The sequence below is a fragment of the Lissotriton helveticus genome, chromosome 1_1 (assembly GCF_964261635.1).
Source record: "Lissotriton helveticus chromosome 1_1, aLisHel1.1, whole genome shotgun sequence".
NCBI lineage: Eukaryota > Metazoa > Chordata > Amphibia > Caudata > Salamandridae > Lissotriton > Lissotriton helveticus.
In genome coordinates this window covers 1,112,043,599-1,112,063,781 of record NC_136057.1, presented here as the reverse complement: position 1 = coordinate 1,112,063,781, position 20,183 = coordinate 1,112,043,599, and the positions used below count along the sequence as shown (strand labels likewise).

At 44.7% G+C, this 20,183-nt stretch overlaps 1 protein-coding gene across 1 annotated transcript in view; it reads left to right on the top strand.

The window, feature by feature from the left end:
- Positions 1–19,813, top strand: part of LOC144821569 (sodium-coupled monocarboxylate transporter 1-like) — a 307,024-nt gene extending 287,211 nt beyond the window's left edge. Inside the window, exon 15 of the mRNA XM_078678765.1 lies at positions 19,499–19,813. Coding sequence (XP_078534891.1) covers positions 19,499–19,696 — 198 coding nt within the window. The 3' untranslated portion in view covers positions 19,697–19,813. The remainder of the gene's footprint in view (positions 1–19,498) is intronic.
- Positions 19,814–20,183: the final 370 nt, after the last annotated feature.

The following is a 20,183-nucleotide window of genomic DNA, read 5'->3' as shown; positions in this document are numbered from 1 at the left end:
CTATCGCCGCTTTAGCGGGAATTTTTCCCGCTAAAGCGGCGATAATTTTATCGCCCTATTACCTAGCTGTCGCTAACACCAGTTAGCGACAGCTAGTAGGAGATAGCGGGCATTTAGGTGCCCACTTTGCATGTCAGCGATAATTATCGCTAATGACATGCAAAGTGGGCGTGCCAAGATGTCAGCGACTGGAAACAGTCGCTAACATCTCTATCTCCTATTACCAACTTTTGGAAATAATCGCACTAAGCGCGATTATCTCCAAAAGCTAACGCCTGCCCAGAGCAGTTCTTAGCCATGTTATCCAATGGTAGGTGGATAACATGGCTAAGAGCATTTGCTCGGTAATGCATGAATATCGCTGACTTTACAGCGATATTCATGCAATTCCGGCCGATTTTTATCGCTTAGGAGATAAACCTTGATAATAACAAGGCTCCTAAGCGATAAAAATCGGCGGAGCTCGGCGATATTAATATAGCCGCTAAACCAACATAGCGATAATTATCGCTAGTTGTTGGTAATATGCCCCATTGTTTTTTGCCTAGTATGGGTAGATTAAGTGAATTGCTCAAATTTATAGGATGTAATGTTGGCACTGAATCATTTACCAGTTTCCCTAGTTCCCAAGTCAGCAGATGGAGACATAAGTAATGTGCGACACGGTTTCACTCAAAAATGAGCGAGCCGATGAGCCAAAGCACTTGAGCAAATGTGTGCGTGCCATGAGAGTTAAAAGTCCAAATAAGTAATAAATGTATCGTAAAATGAAAGAAATGGAGCGGGAAGTGATGTGTGACAAGGTTTCAAGGCAAATAAGCAAATTATGAAAGGTAAACGCCGAAATAAGTATGAAACATATCGGAGAATGAAAGAAATAGAGACTGCAGTGATGTGCGACACAGTTTCACTCGAAAATGAGCAAGTCGTGAAAGTTATAGGCTGAAAGAAGTTAAAAGCCCCCCAAAAAATGAAACAGATCGGAGAATCAAAGATATGGAGACAGCAGTGCTGCCGGGAAAAATAAACAAAATGCCCTATACTGTTTAATGCAGCCAGGGAAAGTAAAGCCAAAAATAAAGTTCAGCACAAAAGCACAATAATACAGTACTTCAGTGACAGGAAACTGATAAGAGCCCCTTTAAAGATATATTGAATACACCAGAAAGTAAAAAAAGTCCTGCGTGACAGCTTTGGAAAAGGTACCTGGCTAACCAGGAGGAGTGGAGGACCAGCAGGAGGGCCTGGATCACCAGCAGCTCCAGAAAGAGTACAACCCCATACAACTAGGATCGGGGAGACAAGCATGGGCTTGGCCAAGAGGACAAAAACCAGGGGGGTCACGAAGTCAGAAGGACTGGAGCAAAAATGTCTCTGAGAACCAAAAAGACCAAGGGGACCAGAATCGGGAAGGCAAGGACAAGGGAAGCAGGGTGTGAAGGACCAGGAGGACCAGTGCCAAGAGAGCAGGACAAGAAGTACCAGAGGGAACAGGACTAAAGGGACCAGGACCATCACTGCATGGCCAGTGAGAGGAGGTTTAGGATAAAAAGGGCTAGTAGGAGCAATAGGAGCAGGGACAGGAATAGGTCTGAGAAGTAAAGTGGCAGGAACATGGCTGGGGCAAGGGAACCACGGACAGGAACAAAACCTGGAAGAGAACCAAGATCAAATGAACAGTGGACAGGAAGACCAGGGCCAACAAACACAGGGGAAACACGGAGGCCAGAAAAACCAGACCAGAAGAGATAGGAAAAGGAAGGTCTGAGGGCCAGGAACAGCACCATGATCTGGAGGTGGTTCAAGAGTACAAGAACTAGGGCCAAGAAGAACAGAATGCCCATGTCCTGGATGATCAGAACTAGGAAGACCTATACTAAGAGGATCGCTTCAGGACCCAACCAGAGGAGGCAAAAACCAGGAGAATGAAGGCCAGGAGGCAGAGGAATAGAGCTAAAAGGAGGGAAGGGAATGACCAGGAAGTGGACCTAAAGGAGGAGGTAGAAGACGAGAAGGCAGAACTTGAAGATGAGGAGCAGGACCAGGGCTACAAGAGCTGAGTCAAGAAGATGATTCAGTAATATGATGAGCCCCGGGATCAGGATGAGGATGGCCAGGACCCAGAAAAGGCACAGGACGAGGAAGAGCATCAGGAGCAAAACAAGAGGAGGACTAAGAGTAGGGGGAAGAGGCAGAGGACAGAATCAGAAAGGAGGAGAATGATCAAGATGATAACTCTTGTCGGTATTTATAAAGAGCACTTGCATGCATCAGAAAAAAACTACTGGATTCTGACATTGTCCCAGAAAGTTGTTAAATGTTATAGATTGCCAGTAACATTTTGAATGCAGATATTCTTAGCCTTGACCCCCTCACACACACATACACACCATTTCTATATCTCCCTTGCTCTCCAATCTTCTCCAACCCGCCATCACTCTAGCACACCCCATACCCAGGAAGTGTCTGGGAAATTGTTCATGTCAGCAGGCTGTCGATGATGGCTGCTGGTCTGATGGTGACTTATCATCCGACTAGGTCAGAAATCACTGGCCCAGAGGTACACAATAGGGAAGAAATGGCAGAGGACCAGGATTATATTAGAAAAACTTAGGTAATTGACCATGCATGAGTGCTTAATGCATGTTGCAGCTGTTTTTGTTTGTAACCGGATTCTGTTGATATCATTGCAAAAGAGAAACAGCACCAAAATCAAGTGTATATCATATCACTTACACATTACAAATCCAGTCAGCTGAAAGCTGTTTTAAGAGGGTTTTAGACTACTACACTCCAAAAAGGAGAGATTTGTGTTACTTTTCTCACTATATGAGTATAACTGTTGTTCTTCTCACTATAAGTGTCACCACTCAAGGTGTCACAAATGTGCATGGAAATGTCACACATAAGTGCACTAAAAACATGGAAATGTAATAAGTAAAATGAAACCTTGGCAACTATACTCAGTACACTGACTGGGTCTGGGACCAGACACGCTTGTGCATGCAGTCATGCCATGCGCACTGTGCACGGGCGATGGGCTCCTGGCCTGTCTGGGTACCGGGGGAGTGCCCACTCCATTTACTTTGCAGGGATCACCTCATGTTTTCGTACACCACTGGGTGAGCATCAGTTTTGGTGACTGAGTTGTGGCCCCTGTAGACCACGCAGAACCTGAGTTCTGGGGCGGCACCCGGCGGGGATGCTTTGGGGGCTGGACCAGGGACTACTGGAGTGCTCAATCATGTCTGTAACAGTCTGTGTATTTCATTTTTGACAGGCAGACTGTCCCCAATATCAATATCATGGGTACACAAGTGTGTAAGCCCAGGAGGGAGTGAAAATAGTGAGGCAACCTGTCCCAGCATCTGGAGACAGTACTCTACTGTTCTGGGTCAGAGGTGGCCACTGGCCCATCTTTCTCTTTAGATGACAGGACATCAAGGTGAGGTTCTCTCTCCTTATCCCCCCCATCACTGAGCTTCCTGAATAACATTTTTGCAAAAATAATGAAAAAAGGAAACAAGAATTGACAAAAGGCCGGCAGCAGTCAATGCAAACCTTACTGGCTTTGCCAATGCTTGTTCTTTCTTTGTCTACCGAGTAAATGAGTTACTGATAGCACCCTTGCGGACATATAGTGATGAACTATTCCTGCAGGTATTCTCCTGTTAGAGGTTGAAACTAAGAACAGAGAACAGCACTGTGCAAATCCTTGCCTCTGGAATCTATTCATTAGAATGGTACCTTATAGTTGTTTTGAGAAAGTTCCCTCCTGTCCCTTCCATTTAAAGCGCCACTAGCTTTTTATAACAAGGCCTGGAAGCGCAAATACATCTGGGTTTTTTCATTCAATGCAGTGTGATCACATTAGAGCAAGACACATCTAAGATTTCCAGGAGCAGCCAGAGAGGGCTATAGTTGTAAAGCGGCCCCTCAATACCATTAAGTAACTTACCGGCCTCGAAGAAAGCCTATGATTTAAAGGGGCAGACCCAAAGACAACTCTAAGTATATTGTTCGCAATATAGTCTGTTTGACGGCTGTGCTGGCAAACCCCAGACCTCAACATTCACTTTGTTTAATTACACGTCCTAAAACAAAAAGGGACAGATTAACTGAAAAATGTGTTGCATACTCTGTTACTCAAAGAGTCATGTACGTTGTGAACAGCAAAGGTTTAATTATACATAAGAAAAAAATGTGTATGTTCAGAAAACTGTGCTTTTTCCAAAGAGAGACCCAGACCTATGGAACGCTGCACAAATACATAGGGGCAGATTTACAAGCCCCCTGCGCCACCAGTACGTCACTTTTTGTGTCGTACTGGTGGTGCATTTACTGCTCCATATTTACAAGGATAGGAAAAGCCACCCTTCATGGCTTTTCCTCTCCTTGTAAATATGGCCCCTTTACACGCAGCATTTTGTGTTAAAGGGGTGTTGATGTTGGTGTTCCCACGCAACACCCATGGAACCAGACACGTTTCCAGATTTACGAGGATCGTAAATCTGGAAATGCGTGTGAATCCTACGCCTCCCCAGGGGAGACATAGGGAGGCCCAACGAGGAGAATTTTAAAAATTTCTCCTTTATTTTCCGCTTTCAATTCGTGATGCATTCTACAGCCTGCATTGAAAGAGAAAAATGCCTGTAGTGATTGTTTTTGTGCAGCAAGATGCCCCTTCCTGCACAAAAACAATCTACCCACGACGCAGGCATCCATGCACCATGGTGTAAGGGTGCCTGCAGGGCTGGGCCGGCCATAGCGGGCACCGGGCAATCCCCCGGTGCGCCACATGGGTGGGGGCCGGTTTTGGGCTGCCGGGTGCCGTTTTTGTTACAGGGCCGATTTTGCAGCATAGCTGCAAAATCGGCCCTGTACCAAAATCGGCCGAAAACCGGCCCCAACAAAGAGCTCGGCGGCACCTCCAACCCCCCCCCCCCCCCTTCCCCCCCCCCTGAGTGGGGAGGGGGGGAGTGGCCAAGCACTTTGCCAGGGCCGGTTGTGGCTCCCCGTCCGGCCCTGGGTGCCTGCGCTGGAGCATGGCAGCAGTTTGTGGCCCCAATGCAGGGGGAAGCACAGAGATGCGACATATTGTTGTAAATATATCGCATCCCTGTGCTTTGAAAGTGACTCAGTGCAGCGCAGCCAAATGGCTTACGTTCCCGCAGAGTCACTTTCTTGTAAATCTGCCCCGGATTCTTTAGTTGATGATAATGCAAACTGTGCCATCCGCATGATTTCCAACTGCTAACCTGGTAGCTCTAAGTAAGTGAATTCTTAAGTCCATTTTGTAAATTCTCCATCAGACCTTATTAGACCTACACTGTTGGTGTAATTTAATAATAACCAGACAGCCGTTCATGTGATAATACTGTTCACTTAACAAAATGTTGCAGGAAGGATGGACAGCTCTTAAGCTCAAGCAGTCATGCTTGCTCTTCCCTCTGCAACAAAGAAGTAGATAAAGTAAAATGGGTAACAGGTGATTATTGTTGACCTTGGGGTTTTCTCTCTGCGAATGGTGGGCGTTTCTAAAACTTTTAAACCTGAAATTATACATTTATTTAGTTAAATTGATGCAACTAATTTCTCGCAGACTGTGAGTTCCGTGTTAAAATCGTCCTTATTTTTTCTTAACCCATTATGTATTTCTTTGCTTTGATGAGCACCGGGCCATGACAAATACCTGCTGAGTATAGTCCATTCCCTGGGCTCTTCCTAAATTCCTTTAACTAGGGTACACTTTATTGAGTCAGCAGTCAAAATTATTGTCAGCAGGTATATTGCTTCGCACTTGTGCTGAGGGACCCTTCCTCTTTGGATACATGCCTTAGAGCCCTTTGGTTTTAAACAAAACTGTGTATCAAGTGATTAGGCATATGTGCTCCTGGTGCACTGCCTAATTTGACCCGGTCGTTGCCGGTGTTTGGCACCGGCACTTAATTGTGAGCACTAGCACTTATGACAGTCTACCACATGCTAGCGCTGTCTGTTTAATTAAGAAATGAGCACGACAGTTATTTATTAATTCAATATACGTTAAAAATGAGTACTACCTGCCGCCCGAGCCATTCTTATATCTTTGAGAACTTGGAATAGTCTGAATTGTCACACTTGTGGGAGTGTGATGGTTAGTAGTTGTGTTGATGCTGTCTTTGGCATCGCTGGCAGGAGAAATGGGTGGTGCCATCTGCAGCGGCCTCCTAACGAGGACCCTGGCATTTACTTTTTTAAATAAATTAAGCCCTGCCCTGGTTGCTCCGCTTTCAGGTTTTCCACATGTGTTTTCTTCCTTCAGGCACTGCCTGAGGTCAGGATCAAAACACTCATTTCTTGAACGATCGACACCAGGCCTTCTTTGATACCTTTGTTTGTCTCTTCTGCAATCACTTATTTTGAATCTGATGCTCTTGACCCCCTGTTTCTGTTTCCAAGTTGTTGGTCGATGTGTTTTAATATCCAACATGGGGTTGTCTCGTGGTGTTCAATATCGGTCGACTTGGGACCGATCCAGAGTACATTTCCGCAATCACCTCATACAGTACATTTACAAAGAATGAATGTAACTCGTGTAGAGTCCTGAAAATCTGACTTGTTAAACACCCCAGGGCAAGACCAGCCTATGCACAGGCTACTAATAGTACTTAGATGCCAAAGTTTTGCACTCAGATCCATGCACTTTGAATATCACCTGCCTTGGGGAGCTGCACCGTTACCTCGAGGGAAGGTTAAGTCACACTTCTTCCTAAGTTAGCGTTTTAACCTGTCTTGAACCTTCAGATGCTGTGGTAATTAGGCTGGGGCCCCCTACTTGCTCCCCACAGCAGGTTTAAGTGCCAGAGCTTGTGGCTGGGACCCACCCGGAACTATATGTAGAAAAGCACAATTGTACATACAATTTGTTTTTCAAATTATTGATATTGCCCCTACTTATAAAATGAGAGGTTTATATGAAGTATACCTCCACATACCTTATGTGCACGCACTTCATAACTTTATTTAAAGAAAACTTCAAATATATTATTTAAACAATTTCTACATAACTAGGACTATCTCCCTTCTAAGTTCATTGTACTTATCTATTTAAATAGGCTTACAAGGTCTTTTCATTAGGCCATTCGCTCCCATAAAAACCCATTTTCGGTCTGTAAGTGGTTCTGTTATCCCATTGGGATAAAGTAAACCCACTAGAGCAAGACAGCAGCATCAAAGTAAGACTGCCTTCTAATCCATTTTACAGCATCTAATGGAACTTGTGTGGAGTGATCATTTCACTGCGAGAACCCACAGAACGTCTTTTCTTACCAGACAATGTCACTGGCCATGTGGTGTTTGTACTTTAACAAGAATGCCTTCGTTATCAGTAATGACATTTCTACCACAACCTTGTTTTACACATGAACCGATTTTCTCAATTAGCGTATAAATGATTTCACACGTTCCTTATTCATGAATGTGATCTACAGTCTAATATCTCCAAACACCCTAAAGTTCTCTTCATGAAGGTCTTCCATTGTTGAATATCATCAGACTCTAATTTATATCTTTGAGGACAGGCTCCAGTACTATAAGATATTTACTCTCTGTACTCAAGAGCATTTCTAGCAGCCATGGTCTTTCCATCCACATGCACTTCTCATAAGAGCACTCACCTAAGCACACTTCTGAAGCATACTGTGAAACTGCACAGGTCACTTTTATCAAACAGGTACGCATTTGAGGAGTTCATAGCTTTATTTATTTATTTATTCTTAGCTGTATTTAGCGTGAACAAGACCTACCAGGGTAACGGAGTGTTTTACTTAAAACCAAGAGACATACAAATTCAACTTGATAAAAGTATACAATAGAGTGCATAATGAAGTTACATTTTAGATAAAAAACAAACATGCTTTCCATCAGGGTGGCTAATAGTCTTGTAGTTATAATTAAAATAGAGTGCTAACCAACTCATAATAACTATAAATTTAGGTTGAAAAGTTAATATTGAGAGATATTATGGACTACAATCTTGTGCATGACATCTAAAAGAGGGCTCCTGTTAGTTGAAAGCCTTCTAATCATTGACCATTAATTGAAGGACGATAGCCACCTGCACTTATCTTGTTGTGGCATTGAAAAATAATATCTTTCTTGAAAGTGTCATTTGATAGTCATATGGATGCAATTCCATAGCTTGTGAGAACTCCCCAAAACGTGTGCTTCATTTTTATTGGGTTTTTTCCACAGGGGATTTCCAGGGAGAAAGATTCTGCACTTTGGAGTTAATGGGTGCCTCCTGATATGGATAATGTGTGGTTCTTGTAGAATGCAGTACTGCTATATAAAGCCCTGTGAATTATATAGACCAGATATGATACTTTTCTGGTGTTCATTCCAAGCCATTATAGAGAGAGCAGGATTGAAGCGATGTGATGTGATCTTCTCAAGATGGAAACTAGTCAGGGTCGGCCTTTTCTTAGCTAGTGTCAACGGCAAATCCAAACAAAACCAACTTCGGCAGACCCTTTTTGTCCTCCTGGCTATCCTCTCCAGCTTGCTTCTCCTGGTCATCTCCGCGGGGGCTTTGGTGTTCACATGCGGGGTCCTGGTTGGGTATCGCAGAGCACTGGCTGCCTGTAAGCAAACATTTACCTCTCCTTCCCCTCACCTGCATCATTTATACCATGCCCGAGTGCTATACATCAGGGCCAAACTGAAGGCCAGTGGCCAGGTGAAGGGGTGAAATGACTGGAACAAGGAAGGATGGATGGGGGAAAAGGAGAAACAGGAACAAGAAAATGTATGGAGTGCCAGAAAAGAATCAACAGTCATAAGCGGCCTAAATCAGATACAATTATTAAGGTAGTACATTAGGTCAGATCTGTGCACACTGCTCTGAACCTAGACCCTTTGGCTTGAGCTCAGCTCGCCCACGCACAATGCGGCCCTTCTTAGTCCACATCATTGAGGGCTGCTTTCCAGGACCAGACCAGGCATGCCAGAAATTTAGGAGTTGGCATAATCCAGCTTTGAAAGGACTGAACAACTGTTAAAAGTGTTCTGTTGGGATAACAGAAAGCTGAGGGCCATATGTATGAAAGGATTTTACCTATTTTGTGTCAACTGGAAAATGTGTTTGTACGTTTAGCCCTGAATTCCCTTGCATCATGCTGAAAATTGAGGATGGCCTCTGAATGTGCTATGTTCTCAGGATGGGAGACCAGTTTTGTGTTTAATGAGTGACAATCGACCGGAGTGGGGTGAGTGACCCAAAGAAGTCATACACTATCCAGTGATGACATGAGACCCAACCCTGAGGAAGGCTTATCTGAGTGCTTCTTAAAAATGTGTAGGAGGATTTTCTCACTTTCTGAAAACTATGATGTCTCTTCTTAACATGGATGTTCCCTTTATCTGGTCAGCGGCCAAGAAGCCGTTATAAAAGGTATACCATAGATATGCATTATATTAAAGAGGTCTGACTACACTAAGCATATCATCCATAAGCACTAGCAACAAAGTGCTGGCGGCAACCCCAACACGAGTGGTGAAGGACAGGGTAAACATAATCACTTTTGCCTTCAGAGCTTTGAAAGTGGGAAAATAGAATTATTCTGTGGTGGAAAGTAAATCCTTAGTTTGCTATTGGTACATTTTCCATTTGAAAGTTTGTGGTACGTATGAATCACAGTTAGGGTTTACTTTCAATACAAAAGGGGCGTAATGAACCACCGCAAAGATGGTTACTTTGGTTGAAATACAATATCAGCCTGGAATTACAAATCTTGAAGTGGACTGCCATTTATGTATACCTTTTGCTATCAGTGATGGTGGGGAATAGCTAATAAAGAGGTTGTTGTTGAAGGCACTGGTGAGAATGAACGGAAAGCTATTGAGGATGGAGACAGCAATTCAAGGGTGTTAAACGAATGGGTCCTGATTGGTTGGCTTGAAAAAAACAACTGATGAACCACTGAGCCTTCAGGTGTGTTGGTATGTGATAAATGAACTGAAACTAAGTAATACAGGCTCTCCAATCACAGATATAGGTACCCCATCACAGTGCTTAATTTGAGCCGGTGGTTCCAACACTTAGTTGTCAAAACCATTGCTAATGATTGCCAGAAAAGAATCAACAGTCACAAGCGGCCTAAATCAGATACAATGGCTAATGATAGTCTGCCACAAGGTGGCTCTGTCTGACTAATTTAGAGATGACCACAACAACAGTTTATTACTTCATTATACAATACAAAGGATTATTGCCTGCCGTCGAAGCCATTCTTATATCTTTGGGGGCCTGAAATAGTCCAAAATGTCACATTTGTAGGAGTGTGATGGTTAGTAGTTGTGCTGTTACTGTCATTGACTGCAAAAACAACAAGTGATGGACTGAATGTGGATCAATGTCACACACTCCCCCAGTCAAAAGATCTGGGCCCAAATCCATCGTTTTTTTGCACTCCACACCACCCTGGGTTAGACAATGGCGATATGCAAATCAGCTCTGACCCTGTTGCCCCATGGCAACAGTCCAGTCCGAACTACAAAAGCCATGTCCTTCCCAGAACGGAATCAAGCATCCGAGGACCGGACCGGTTTCGAGGTAACACCTCTCTTCAGCCCGGCTAGCTTGACTCCAAGTGGTGTGGAGTGCCTGGGACCCACGTCTGGGCATCCCCAGCGCACTTAGGGCGGCAATTGCAAAAACAACAAGTGATGGACTGAATGTGGATCAATGTCACACACTCCCCCAGTCAAAAGATCTGGGCCCAAATCCATCGTTTTTTTGCACTCCACACCACCCTGGGTTAGACAATGGCGATATGCAAATCAGCTCTGACCCTGTTGCCCCATGGCAACAGTCCAGTCCGAACTACAAAAGCCATGTCCTTCCCAGAACGGAATCAAGCATCCGAGGACCGGACCGGTTTCGAGGTAACACCTCTCTTCAGCCCGGCTAGCTTGACTCCAAGTGGTGTGGAGTGCCTGGGACCCACGTCTGGGCATCCCCAGCGCACTTAGGGCGGCAATTGCAAAAACAACAAGTGATGGACTGAATGTGGATCAATGTCACACACTCCCCCAGTCAAAAGATCTGGGCCCAAATCCATCGTTTTTTTGCACTCCACACCACCCTGGGTTAGACAATGGCGATATGCAAATCAGCTCTGACCCTGTTGCCCCATGGCAACAGTCCAGTCCGAACTACAAAAGCCATGTCCTTCCCAGAACGGAATCAAGCATCCGAGGACCGGACCGGTTTCGAGGTAACACCTCTCTTGGGCCCAGATCTTTTGACTGGGGGAGTGTGTGACATTGATCCACATTCAGTCCATCACTTGTTGTTTTTGCAGTTACTGTCATTGACAGCATATCAGGGGCAATGTTCGGTGCAAGCTGAAGTGACCTCCTGGTGAAAGCGATGGCACAAATGTATTTTTATAAATCAAGCACTTTGACATGAACCATTGAAAGACTAAACTGCTGATCTTGTTCATGAGAACCACCCAAGGAGGAATCTAACAGAAGTCATACTTTTGATTGCCAGGGATGATTTTTTTATTGAATAGAAAGTCAGATCAAGCAAAATAAGTTTTGCTGCCAGTGATAAAGTCAAAGTGGTGCATACAACCCCTATTGCTACCAGTAAGTGTGCCATATAAAGCCTATAGAAAGCTGACTCTTGATGAAAAAAGGGCATGTAAGCAGTGTAAAAATTGTTTAGAATTGTTTCCTATTTAGGTCAAGCCTAGAGGCAGCGTGCATGCGCTGCTCTGCACGGTATGCTGTAATCCCTCTTTGGGGTTAGATCCCGCCCACCGCTTTCCATTTGTTGTTTCATTTGTCTTTCTAAAATGCTTTTATTTTATTGGTGAAACGCTGGTCTTTGTCCCTCCTTTGGGTGTGTTTTTACTTTGCCCGCTTACTTGTGCCCTTACTTTTTGATTTATATTATCGTTTGTTCAGTGCGCTCTTTTTTAAATTGAGTGGCCCATGCCATTTCTTGATGCTTCTCTGACATGTACTTGTTAATGTGCGCATGTTGGTGTGACGGCTAGTTGGACGTCCATTGCCTGCACACAAGCTCTTGCATAGGTTGTTCCCTCCATGCAAGCCTTTTTACATTATACTACTTTTTTTTACCACTCTGGTATCCCTTTACTATATTTATTTTTCTGCTCTAAACTCCGTGCGTACCGGCTACAGTTATACGGTGTGTTGCCTTTGCTCCCGCCCCCTCCTATGTTGCTGAAGGACAAGCAGAGGCAGTGGTGCCAGCAAAAGGCAACGACAGGTCTTCTCTGTAAGATGGCAGCTTCCACAGTTTCCGTGTCCGGCCTATAAACCAGTCCCCTCCAGTGCTCCCCTGAAGTCCCCAGTGAAGAGCAGCTCCCAGTCTGAACCAGGTTCTGTATGGTCGCTACTTTTTTTGCAACCTGACAATCTTTCGTTTTTCTTGTCTTATTTCTGTGTCAATAGACTGTTAGCTTTTGTTCTAGTCTTCTTTCTGTGTCAAAAGACTGTTAGCTTCTGCAACGGACACTGCAGGGCCTCCATTGGTTAGGCAGCAATCTAGGAAGAGGAACATGTCTGATAGTGGGGTGGGTCTGGCAGGAAACAGTGAGATGCCGGGCAAAAAGCAGAAGCTGAGCAACAATTAGAATAGCCATTCGTTCTTTAGTATCTAAGTACGTCTTTTGTGAATCTGTGTGTGTTTAAAACTGAGTTGGGGTTTAAATCCCAACAATGGTAGCAAGTTTGTTATTGAAGTAATCGTGGCACTAGCCTGTACATGCAAGATTCGTTCAATGGAAGCAAACTCAGAAAGGAGGCTAATGCCCTGCACAATTTATCAAGGCAGCTAATTGCGCCACCAAGGCTTTTAACCTTGCTTTCCCGTCACCAAGTAGGATTTTTTATTTAATTTTCTTTTTGGATCAACTGAACTGGTGGTTGAGTACCGAGCTGGACTTGACTGCTGGGAAGTTCACAAAGTCTAGAGTAGGATTGACCCTGTCCAGATGGGATGGGTGTGATGGCACGTAAGAGAGTATGGTGGCACTCCTGCAATTACTCATTCACTAAAGCCATCAGAAATTTGGCTCAGTAAAATGGATTCCTCCATGGAGTAGTGAGTGTGCAGCATCTCGGAGAAACCTGTGTGAGTCACTGCACCCCAATGAGAAGAATAACATCATTGTCTCCAGATAGTGACGGATTGGGATCACTGCACCCAGGCATGGGGGTTGGCCTTGACTGATGACTCAATCAGTGAGCAATGATATTTATGTCCCACCTCTGGCTGTTAACTGCTGGGTCTCATTGGAACACATTATCATGTATTTGGGGGAAAGGTGGACACTGTGTTTTAGAACACTTGTATCTCGCCCTTGACATTGACTTACATGTGGTTTCCACCACTTTGAAATGGCTTTTCACATCTGAATAAATATTGAATCTAGAGCATTATGTTCTTTTGAACGTTCAGAAGGTGAGTTGTTCCATATAGTGCAATGTAAAAGCCTTGCATTACATCATTCTGTGAAACCTTTTTGGGAATCCCAGTTTATGCTTTTAAGTGTTTTATCCGGTACATGTTGAATTAGTCTGCGATAGCTTTGAATGGAGCAATGACTTTCACAGTGCTCCAAATTACCATACACACCTTTTTGTCAGTGAATACATTTTCTTGCATTTTAACTGTATTTAAGACATGATCCAAATGTTTTTTTCTTGCCTTAGGTGGCAAAACATTTGCAGTATTTCTCACATTCTAAGTCATCTAGACAGTGCTGCAGCTTCTTCTCTGTCCCAGCGGCAATTACCACATTCTAAGTGCTTTACTCAGTGCTGCCGTTGTGTCTCTGTTCCCAGGGGCAATTCCTCATTCTTAGTCCCCTCGGCGGTGCTGCTAGCTGCTTCTCTGGTCCTGTTGGCAATTCCTCATTCTAGTCCTCTAGACAGAGCTGCTTCTCTGGTTCCATCAGTAACTCTCTCATTATGAATCCACTAGGCAGTGCTGTGTCTCGGATCACAGTGGTAATTCCTCATTCTTAGTTCTCTAGGAAGTGCTGCTAGGTGCTTCTCTGGTCCCATCAGTAATTCCTCATTCTAAGTCCTCTAGATGGTGCTGCAGCTGCTTTTCTGGTCCCGTCGGCAAGTCCCACATTTTAACACCTTCAATGCTAAGGCAATTCCCCCCCCGGTGCTGATACCTCGTGAATCCCAGTGTTCATGACGAGCTCAGCTCGTCATAAGCACAAGACTAGTGTACTGCATGACGAGCTGAGCTCGTCATGAGCATGGAAGGGGTTAAGAGCTATAGGCAGTGCTTCACTTGCTTCTTTGGCCCAGTCAGTAATTCTTCATTCTAAGTCCTCTAGAAAGTGCTGCTAGCTGCTTTTCGGGTTCAGTCGGTAATTCCTTATTCTAAGTCCTATAGACAGTGCTGCTACCTGCTTTTCTGGTCTCATCTGTAATTTCTCATTCTAAGTCCTCTAGACAGTGCTGCTTCTGCATCTGTGGTCCCAGTGGTAATTCCTCATTTTAAGTCCTCTAGGCAGTGCTGCAGCTGTCTCTCTCTTCCCATTGGTATGTCCTCATTCTTAGTCCTCTAGACTCCTCTAGTGAAAAAAATATCATTTATAACACCAATCGCTCTAACTTTCACAAATGCGAGACCGATTGCATTACAAATGCTTTAGGTCCCGCCTAGACAATAATGTCTTATTAGTTATATATAAGGTAACAAAAATGCTTATAACACTTTTTAGTTATAACTGTTCAGCATGCTCCACAACACCCACATGACTCTGCAACATAGCTTGAAAACATCGGCAAAGCAAATAGCTCTGGCTAAACACTTATAATGTCCCAAAAGCAAGACCTATTGACTATGCCAATGCTTGTTTGACATATTACTAGATATGAAGGGCGTTTACTTGAGAAGTAATTAAGACCACCACAAATCTGTTAGTACTTTTCTTGAAGTATGTCTTTACGGATGAAGGACTTCCTGATATAACTATCACTGACAGCAAGGTGTAACTAACATTATAATATATGAAAGTTTTTGTGCATGAATCTATAAAACATCTGAGGACTTTCCAGTCTTTCTCACAGTCAAATGGGCAGCTCCAAATGATAAAATAAATGATGCAATGGAGGATGGAAAAGTGGGCTTTTGTTAACAGAGGTGTCACATCAACACAAATCTTCCAAATTCGTATTGGAACCCATTTAAATGTAATGGTAAAGAAGAATGTTGTAAACCTGGAGAATGTCGAAGCTTGGAGGATGGACGGGCTGCTTAAGGCTGCTCATGCTCCAAAGAACACTGAGGATGTTAGTCTGTGGGAAGAGTTTCCACACAAAACAGCCAGTCTTCAAAAGAACTCAGCATGCCACATGGGCCCGAAGACTATGTGGCATCACCATGGTAACCTGTGTTCCGTTACTATTACCTCTTATTTTTGTATGGAGACGATTTGTGTATATTTTGTCCCCCAACAAAGGTGAAGTGCTACATTATCTTAGCTGTTTCCCCCATTTTCCCTACATGCTTATTTCTATTTCCAGCCCTTTTACGCCTTTCGCTTCTGGAATTTCCCTGCATGCTAACAAAACCTTATGGAGAGTATACTATCAGCTGGAGCTGGAGATCACTGTGAGATAGATGCCTTTTGTAGTGCTGTTGCCTATTTTCTAATTAATTCTTCTGTTACTTCAGGCACTTAGGGCCAGATGCAAAACCAAAGGTGGTGATGGACGGAGCGTTGGCAATACAAGCACTCACCCCCAGTCAACTGATCTGGGTTTAATCCATCACCGTTCTTTAGCCCACTCTGCCACCCCAGTTCAGACATGGCCAAATGCAAATCAGTCTGACCCTGTGCCTCATGGGAACAGTCCAGCCCGAACTGCCAAGCCATGCCTTCCCTGGACCGGAAACAAGCTTCCGAGGACCGGTTTCTGGCATTACAGCCGTCTTCAGCCCGGCTTGCTTGAATCCAGTGGCAAAGTGAGCAAGGGACTCACGTCTGAGCATACCCTGCCAACTTATGGCGAACAAAGCAAAACCAAAGGTGGTGATGGACGGAGCGTTGACAATACAAGCACTCACCCCCAGTCAACTGATCTGGGTTTAATCCATCACCGTTTGTTAGCCCACTCTGCCACCCCAGTTCAGACATAGCCATATGCAAATCAGTCTGACCCTGTGCCTCATGGGAACAGTCCAGCCCGAACTGCCAAGCCATGCCTTCACTGGACCGGAAACAAGCTTCCGAGGACCGGTTTCTGGCATTACAGCCGTCTGCAGCCCGGCTTGCTTGAATCCAGTGGCAAAGTGAGCAAGGGACTAACGTCTGAGCATACGCTGCCAACTTATGGCGAACGAAGCAAAATCAAAGGTGGTGATGGACGGAGCGTTGACAATACAAGCACTCACCCCCAGTCAACTGATCTGGGTTTAGTCCATCACCGTTCTTTAGCCCACTCTGCCACCCCAGTTCAGACATGGCCAAATGCAAATCAGTCTGACCCTGTGCCTCATGGGAACAGTCCAGCCCGCACTGCCAAGCCATGCCTTCCCTGGACCGGAAACAAGCTTCCGAGGACCGGTTTCTGGCATTACAGCCGTCTTCAGCCCGGCTTGCTTGAATCCAGTGGCAAAGTGAGCAAGGGACTCACGTCTGAGCATACCCTGCCAACTTATGCCGAACAAAGCAAAACCAAAGGTGGTGATGGACGGAGCGTTGACAATACAAGCACTCACCCCCAGTCAACTGATCTGGGTTTAATCCATCACCGTTCTTTAGCCCACTCTGCCACCCCAGTTCAGACATGGCCATATGCAAATCAGTCTGACCCTGTGCCTCATGGAAACAGTCCAGCCCGAACTGCCCAGCCAAGCCTTCCCTGGACCGGAAACAAGCTTCCGAGGTCCGGTTTCTGGCATTACAGCCGTCTTTAGTCCGGCTTGCTTGAATCCAGTGGCAAAGTGAGCAAGGGACTCACATCTGAGCATACCCTGCCAACTTATGGCGAACAAAGCAAAACCAAAGGTGGTGATGGACGGAGCGTTGACAATACAAGCACTCACCCCCAGTCAATTGATCTGGGTTAAATCCATCTCCGTTCTTTAGCCCACTCTGCCACCCCAGTTCAGACATGGCCATATGCAAATCAGTCTGACCCTGTGCCTCATGGGAACAGTCCAGCCCCAACTGCCAAGCCATGCCTTCCCTGAACAGGAAACAAGCTTCCGAGGACCGGTTTCTGGCATTACAGCCGTCTTCAGCCCGGCTTGCTTGAATCCAGTGTCAAAGTGAGCATGGGACTCACGTCTGAGCATACCCTGCCTACCAACTTATGGCGAACAAAGCAAAACCAAAGGTGGTGATGGACGGAGCGTTGACAATACAAGCACTCACCCCCAGTCAACTGATCTGGGTTTAATCCACCACCGTCCTTTAGCCCACTCTGCCACCCCAGTTCAGACATGGCCATATGCAAATCAGTCTGACCCTGTGCCTCATGGGATCAGTCCAGCCCGAACTGCCAAGCCATGCCTTCCCTGGACCGGAAATAAGCTTCCGAGGACCGGTTTCTGGCATTACATCCGTCTTCAGTCCGGCTTGCTTGAATCCAGTTGCAAAGTGAGCAAGGGACTCACGTCTGAGCATACCCTGCCAACTTATGGCGAACAAAGCAAAACCAAAGGTGGTGATGGACGGAGCGTTGACAATACAAGCACTCACCCCCAGTCAACTGATCTGGGTTTAATCCATCTCCGTTCTTTAGCCCACTCTGCCACCCCAGTTCAGACATAGCCATATGCAAATCAGTCTGACCCTGTGCCTCATGGGAACAGTCCAGCCCGAACTGCCAAGCCATGCCTTCCCTGGACCGGAAACAAGCTTCCGAGGACCGGTTTCTGGCATTACAGCCGTCTTCAGCCCGGCTTGCTTGAATCCAGTGGCAAAGTGAGCAAGGGACTCACGTCTGAGCATACCCTGCCAACTTATGGCGAACAAAGCAAAACCAAAGGTGGTGATGGACGGAGCGTTGACAATACAAGCACTCACCCCCAGTCAACTGATCTGGGTTTAATCCATCACCGTTCTTTAGCCCACTCTGCCACCCCAGTTCAGACATGGCCATATGCAAATCAGTCTGACCCTGTGCCTCATGGGAACAGTCCAGCCCGAACTGCCAAGCCATGCCTTCCCTGGACCGAAAACAAGCTTCCGAGGACCAGTTTCTGGCATTACAGCCGTCTTCAGCCCGGCTTGCTTGAATCCAGTGGCAAAGTGAGCAAGGGACTCACGTCTGAGTATACCCTGCCAACCTATGGCGAACAAAGCAAAACCAAAGGTGGTGATGGACGGAGCGTTGACAATACAATCACTCACCCCCAGTAAACTGATCTGGGTTTAATCCATCACCGTTCTTTAGCCACCGTTAAGGCCAGATGCACAAAATTGTGGAATTGTGATTTCCAAATTGTAGTTCTTATCAAATCGCAATTAGGAAATCGCAATTCCTAATGTATGATACCTAGTGGGGTTGCAAATCAACCTACTTCATGAATTTTAATAAGGTAGGTCGCAGTTTGCGATTCTTTAGGAATGATAACCATCACAAGGATGATTGCCTGCTGGGATCAGCAGATCATCATGTCTGTGATTGCTTTTAAATAAAGCAATCTTTTTCTTTAACAAACTCATGCAGCCTTTTTTCTTAAAGGAAAACAGGATACATTTAAAAAAAGAAAACAAAACTTTGAAGTTTAAGTTTTTTTTCAGAGTAGGCGTGCTCTGTGGAACCACTTCCTGCTCTTTCAAAATATTTTTGTTTACATTCTCAAAGGCGAAGGGGTCTTTGGGGACCCCTTCCCATTTGCCAAGGAGTTTCTGCCTCCCCCTTCCAAATACCGAGTCGCTAAGCCAAAGTGCGATACGGTAACAAGTTACCAAATCGCAATTTACCATTTGTTCTTTACAAATTGGTTTTTTGGGTCATAAATTGCCCTCGTATCAGGATGTTTGTGACCTGCAAAAATGTGTTGTACATCTGGCCTATTATACCTTCATTTTAAAACCTCTCATTTGTTTCTAAATCTTGGCATTTGTGGAATCTGAAAAGACTCTCTCTCCTAATTCTACCTTTCTGAAGTCTCTCCTTCACCCAAAGGGTTGGATTCAATCCAACCCTTGCTGGATCTGTGCTTCCTACTCTGAGTGTTGGCGGTGGTCTCGCCACCTACTTCCCAATGAGCATGACTAAATGTAGGGTAAACTTTCATAAAAGTACGCTTTTACAAAACATACCTAAATACCACTTGCGCTGCTATAGCTTCGGTAAAACCGAATTGTAATGGTGTGAAACAAATACATATATTGATTTATCATGCTACTTTCGTGTGTTTAGAGAGCGTGCTTGTAATTTTGTTTGTTAGGTTTTTATCAATCACTGATTGACGGCTATGTTATTTCCTTTCTAGAAAGACAAAACTGAAGATTTAGATTTGTCGACATATTCAGATGACAAGCAGGAGGCTGGAAGTCAGAACACAACCTTTCAACATGATAAAATGCAATTTCCAGAAAAAGGAAAGACATACAATGTTCATGATGATATACAAGTTCAGGATCACGTTATTCCTCCTTTCTCTGCAAATCCATGTGATAAAGCATCCTGATGTAGTTATGCGCCAAATCGCCAAAAAACCTATATAAATGTCTTATTTTATTTGAAATATATATGATCACACCAAGACACATATTTTGAAATATACCATAAAATAAATGTTATTGCAGAATTGTTGACTTCATACACATCTCTCTATTTAATCTATTAATTGTATTTTCTTTCTATTGATTAAACATGGAACAGGTGGATCCATGATGGCTACGAAAGTAAAAACACTGTGTTGCCCCTAAATCTCAAAAGAGGCATCAGTGAAGGAAGTCACAATAAATCTCAAAACCAGTGACAGCTGGTGAATTTTCAAGTAAGATAAGGGATGTTCGGGGGTAGGGGAAGGACCCCTAGAAAAAATGTGAATGTTCCATTTCCTTCTACAATGCAGTACAACCATTGCGTAGTCAGAAGTGTCACGGAGGTACTCTTACAACTTTTCAGCTGACTCTAGGTGTTAGACTTCGCCTCAAGCCCAACAGAGTCCC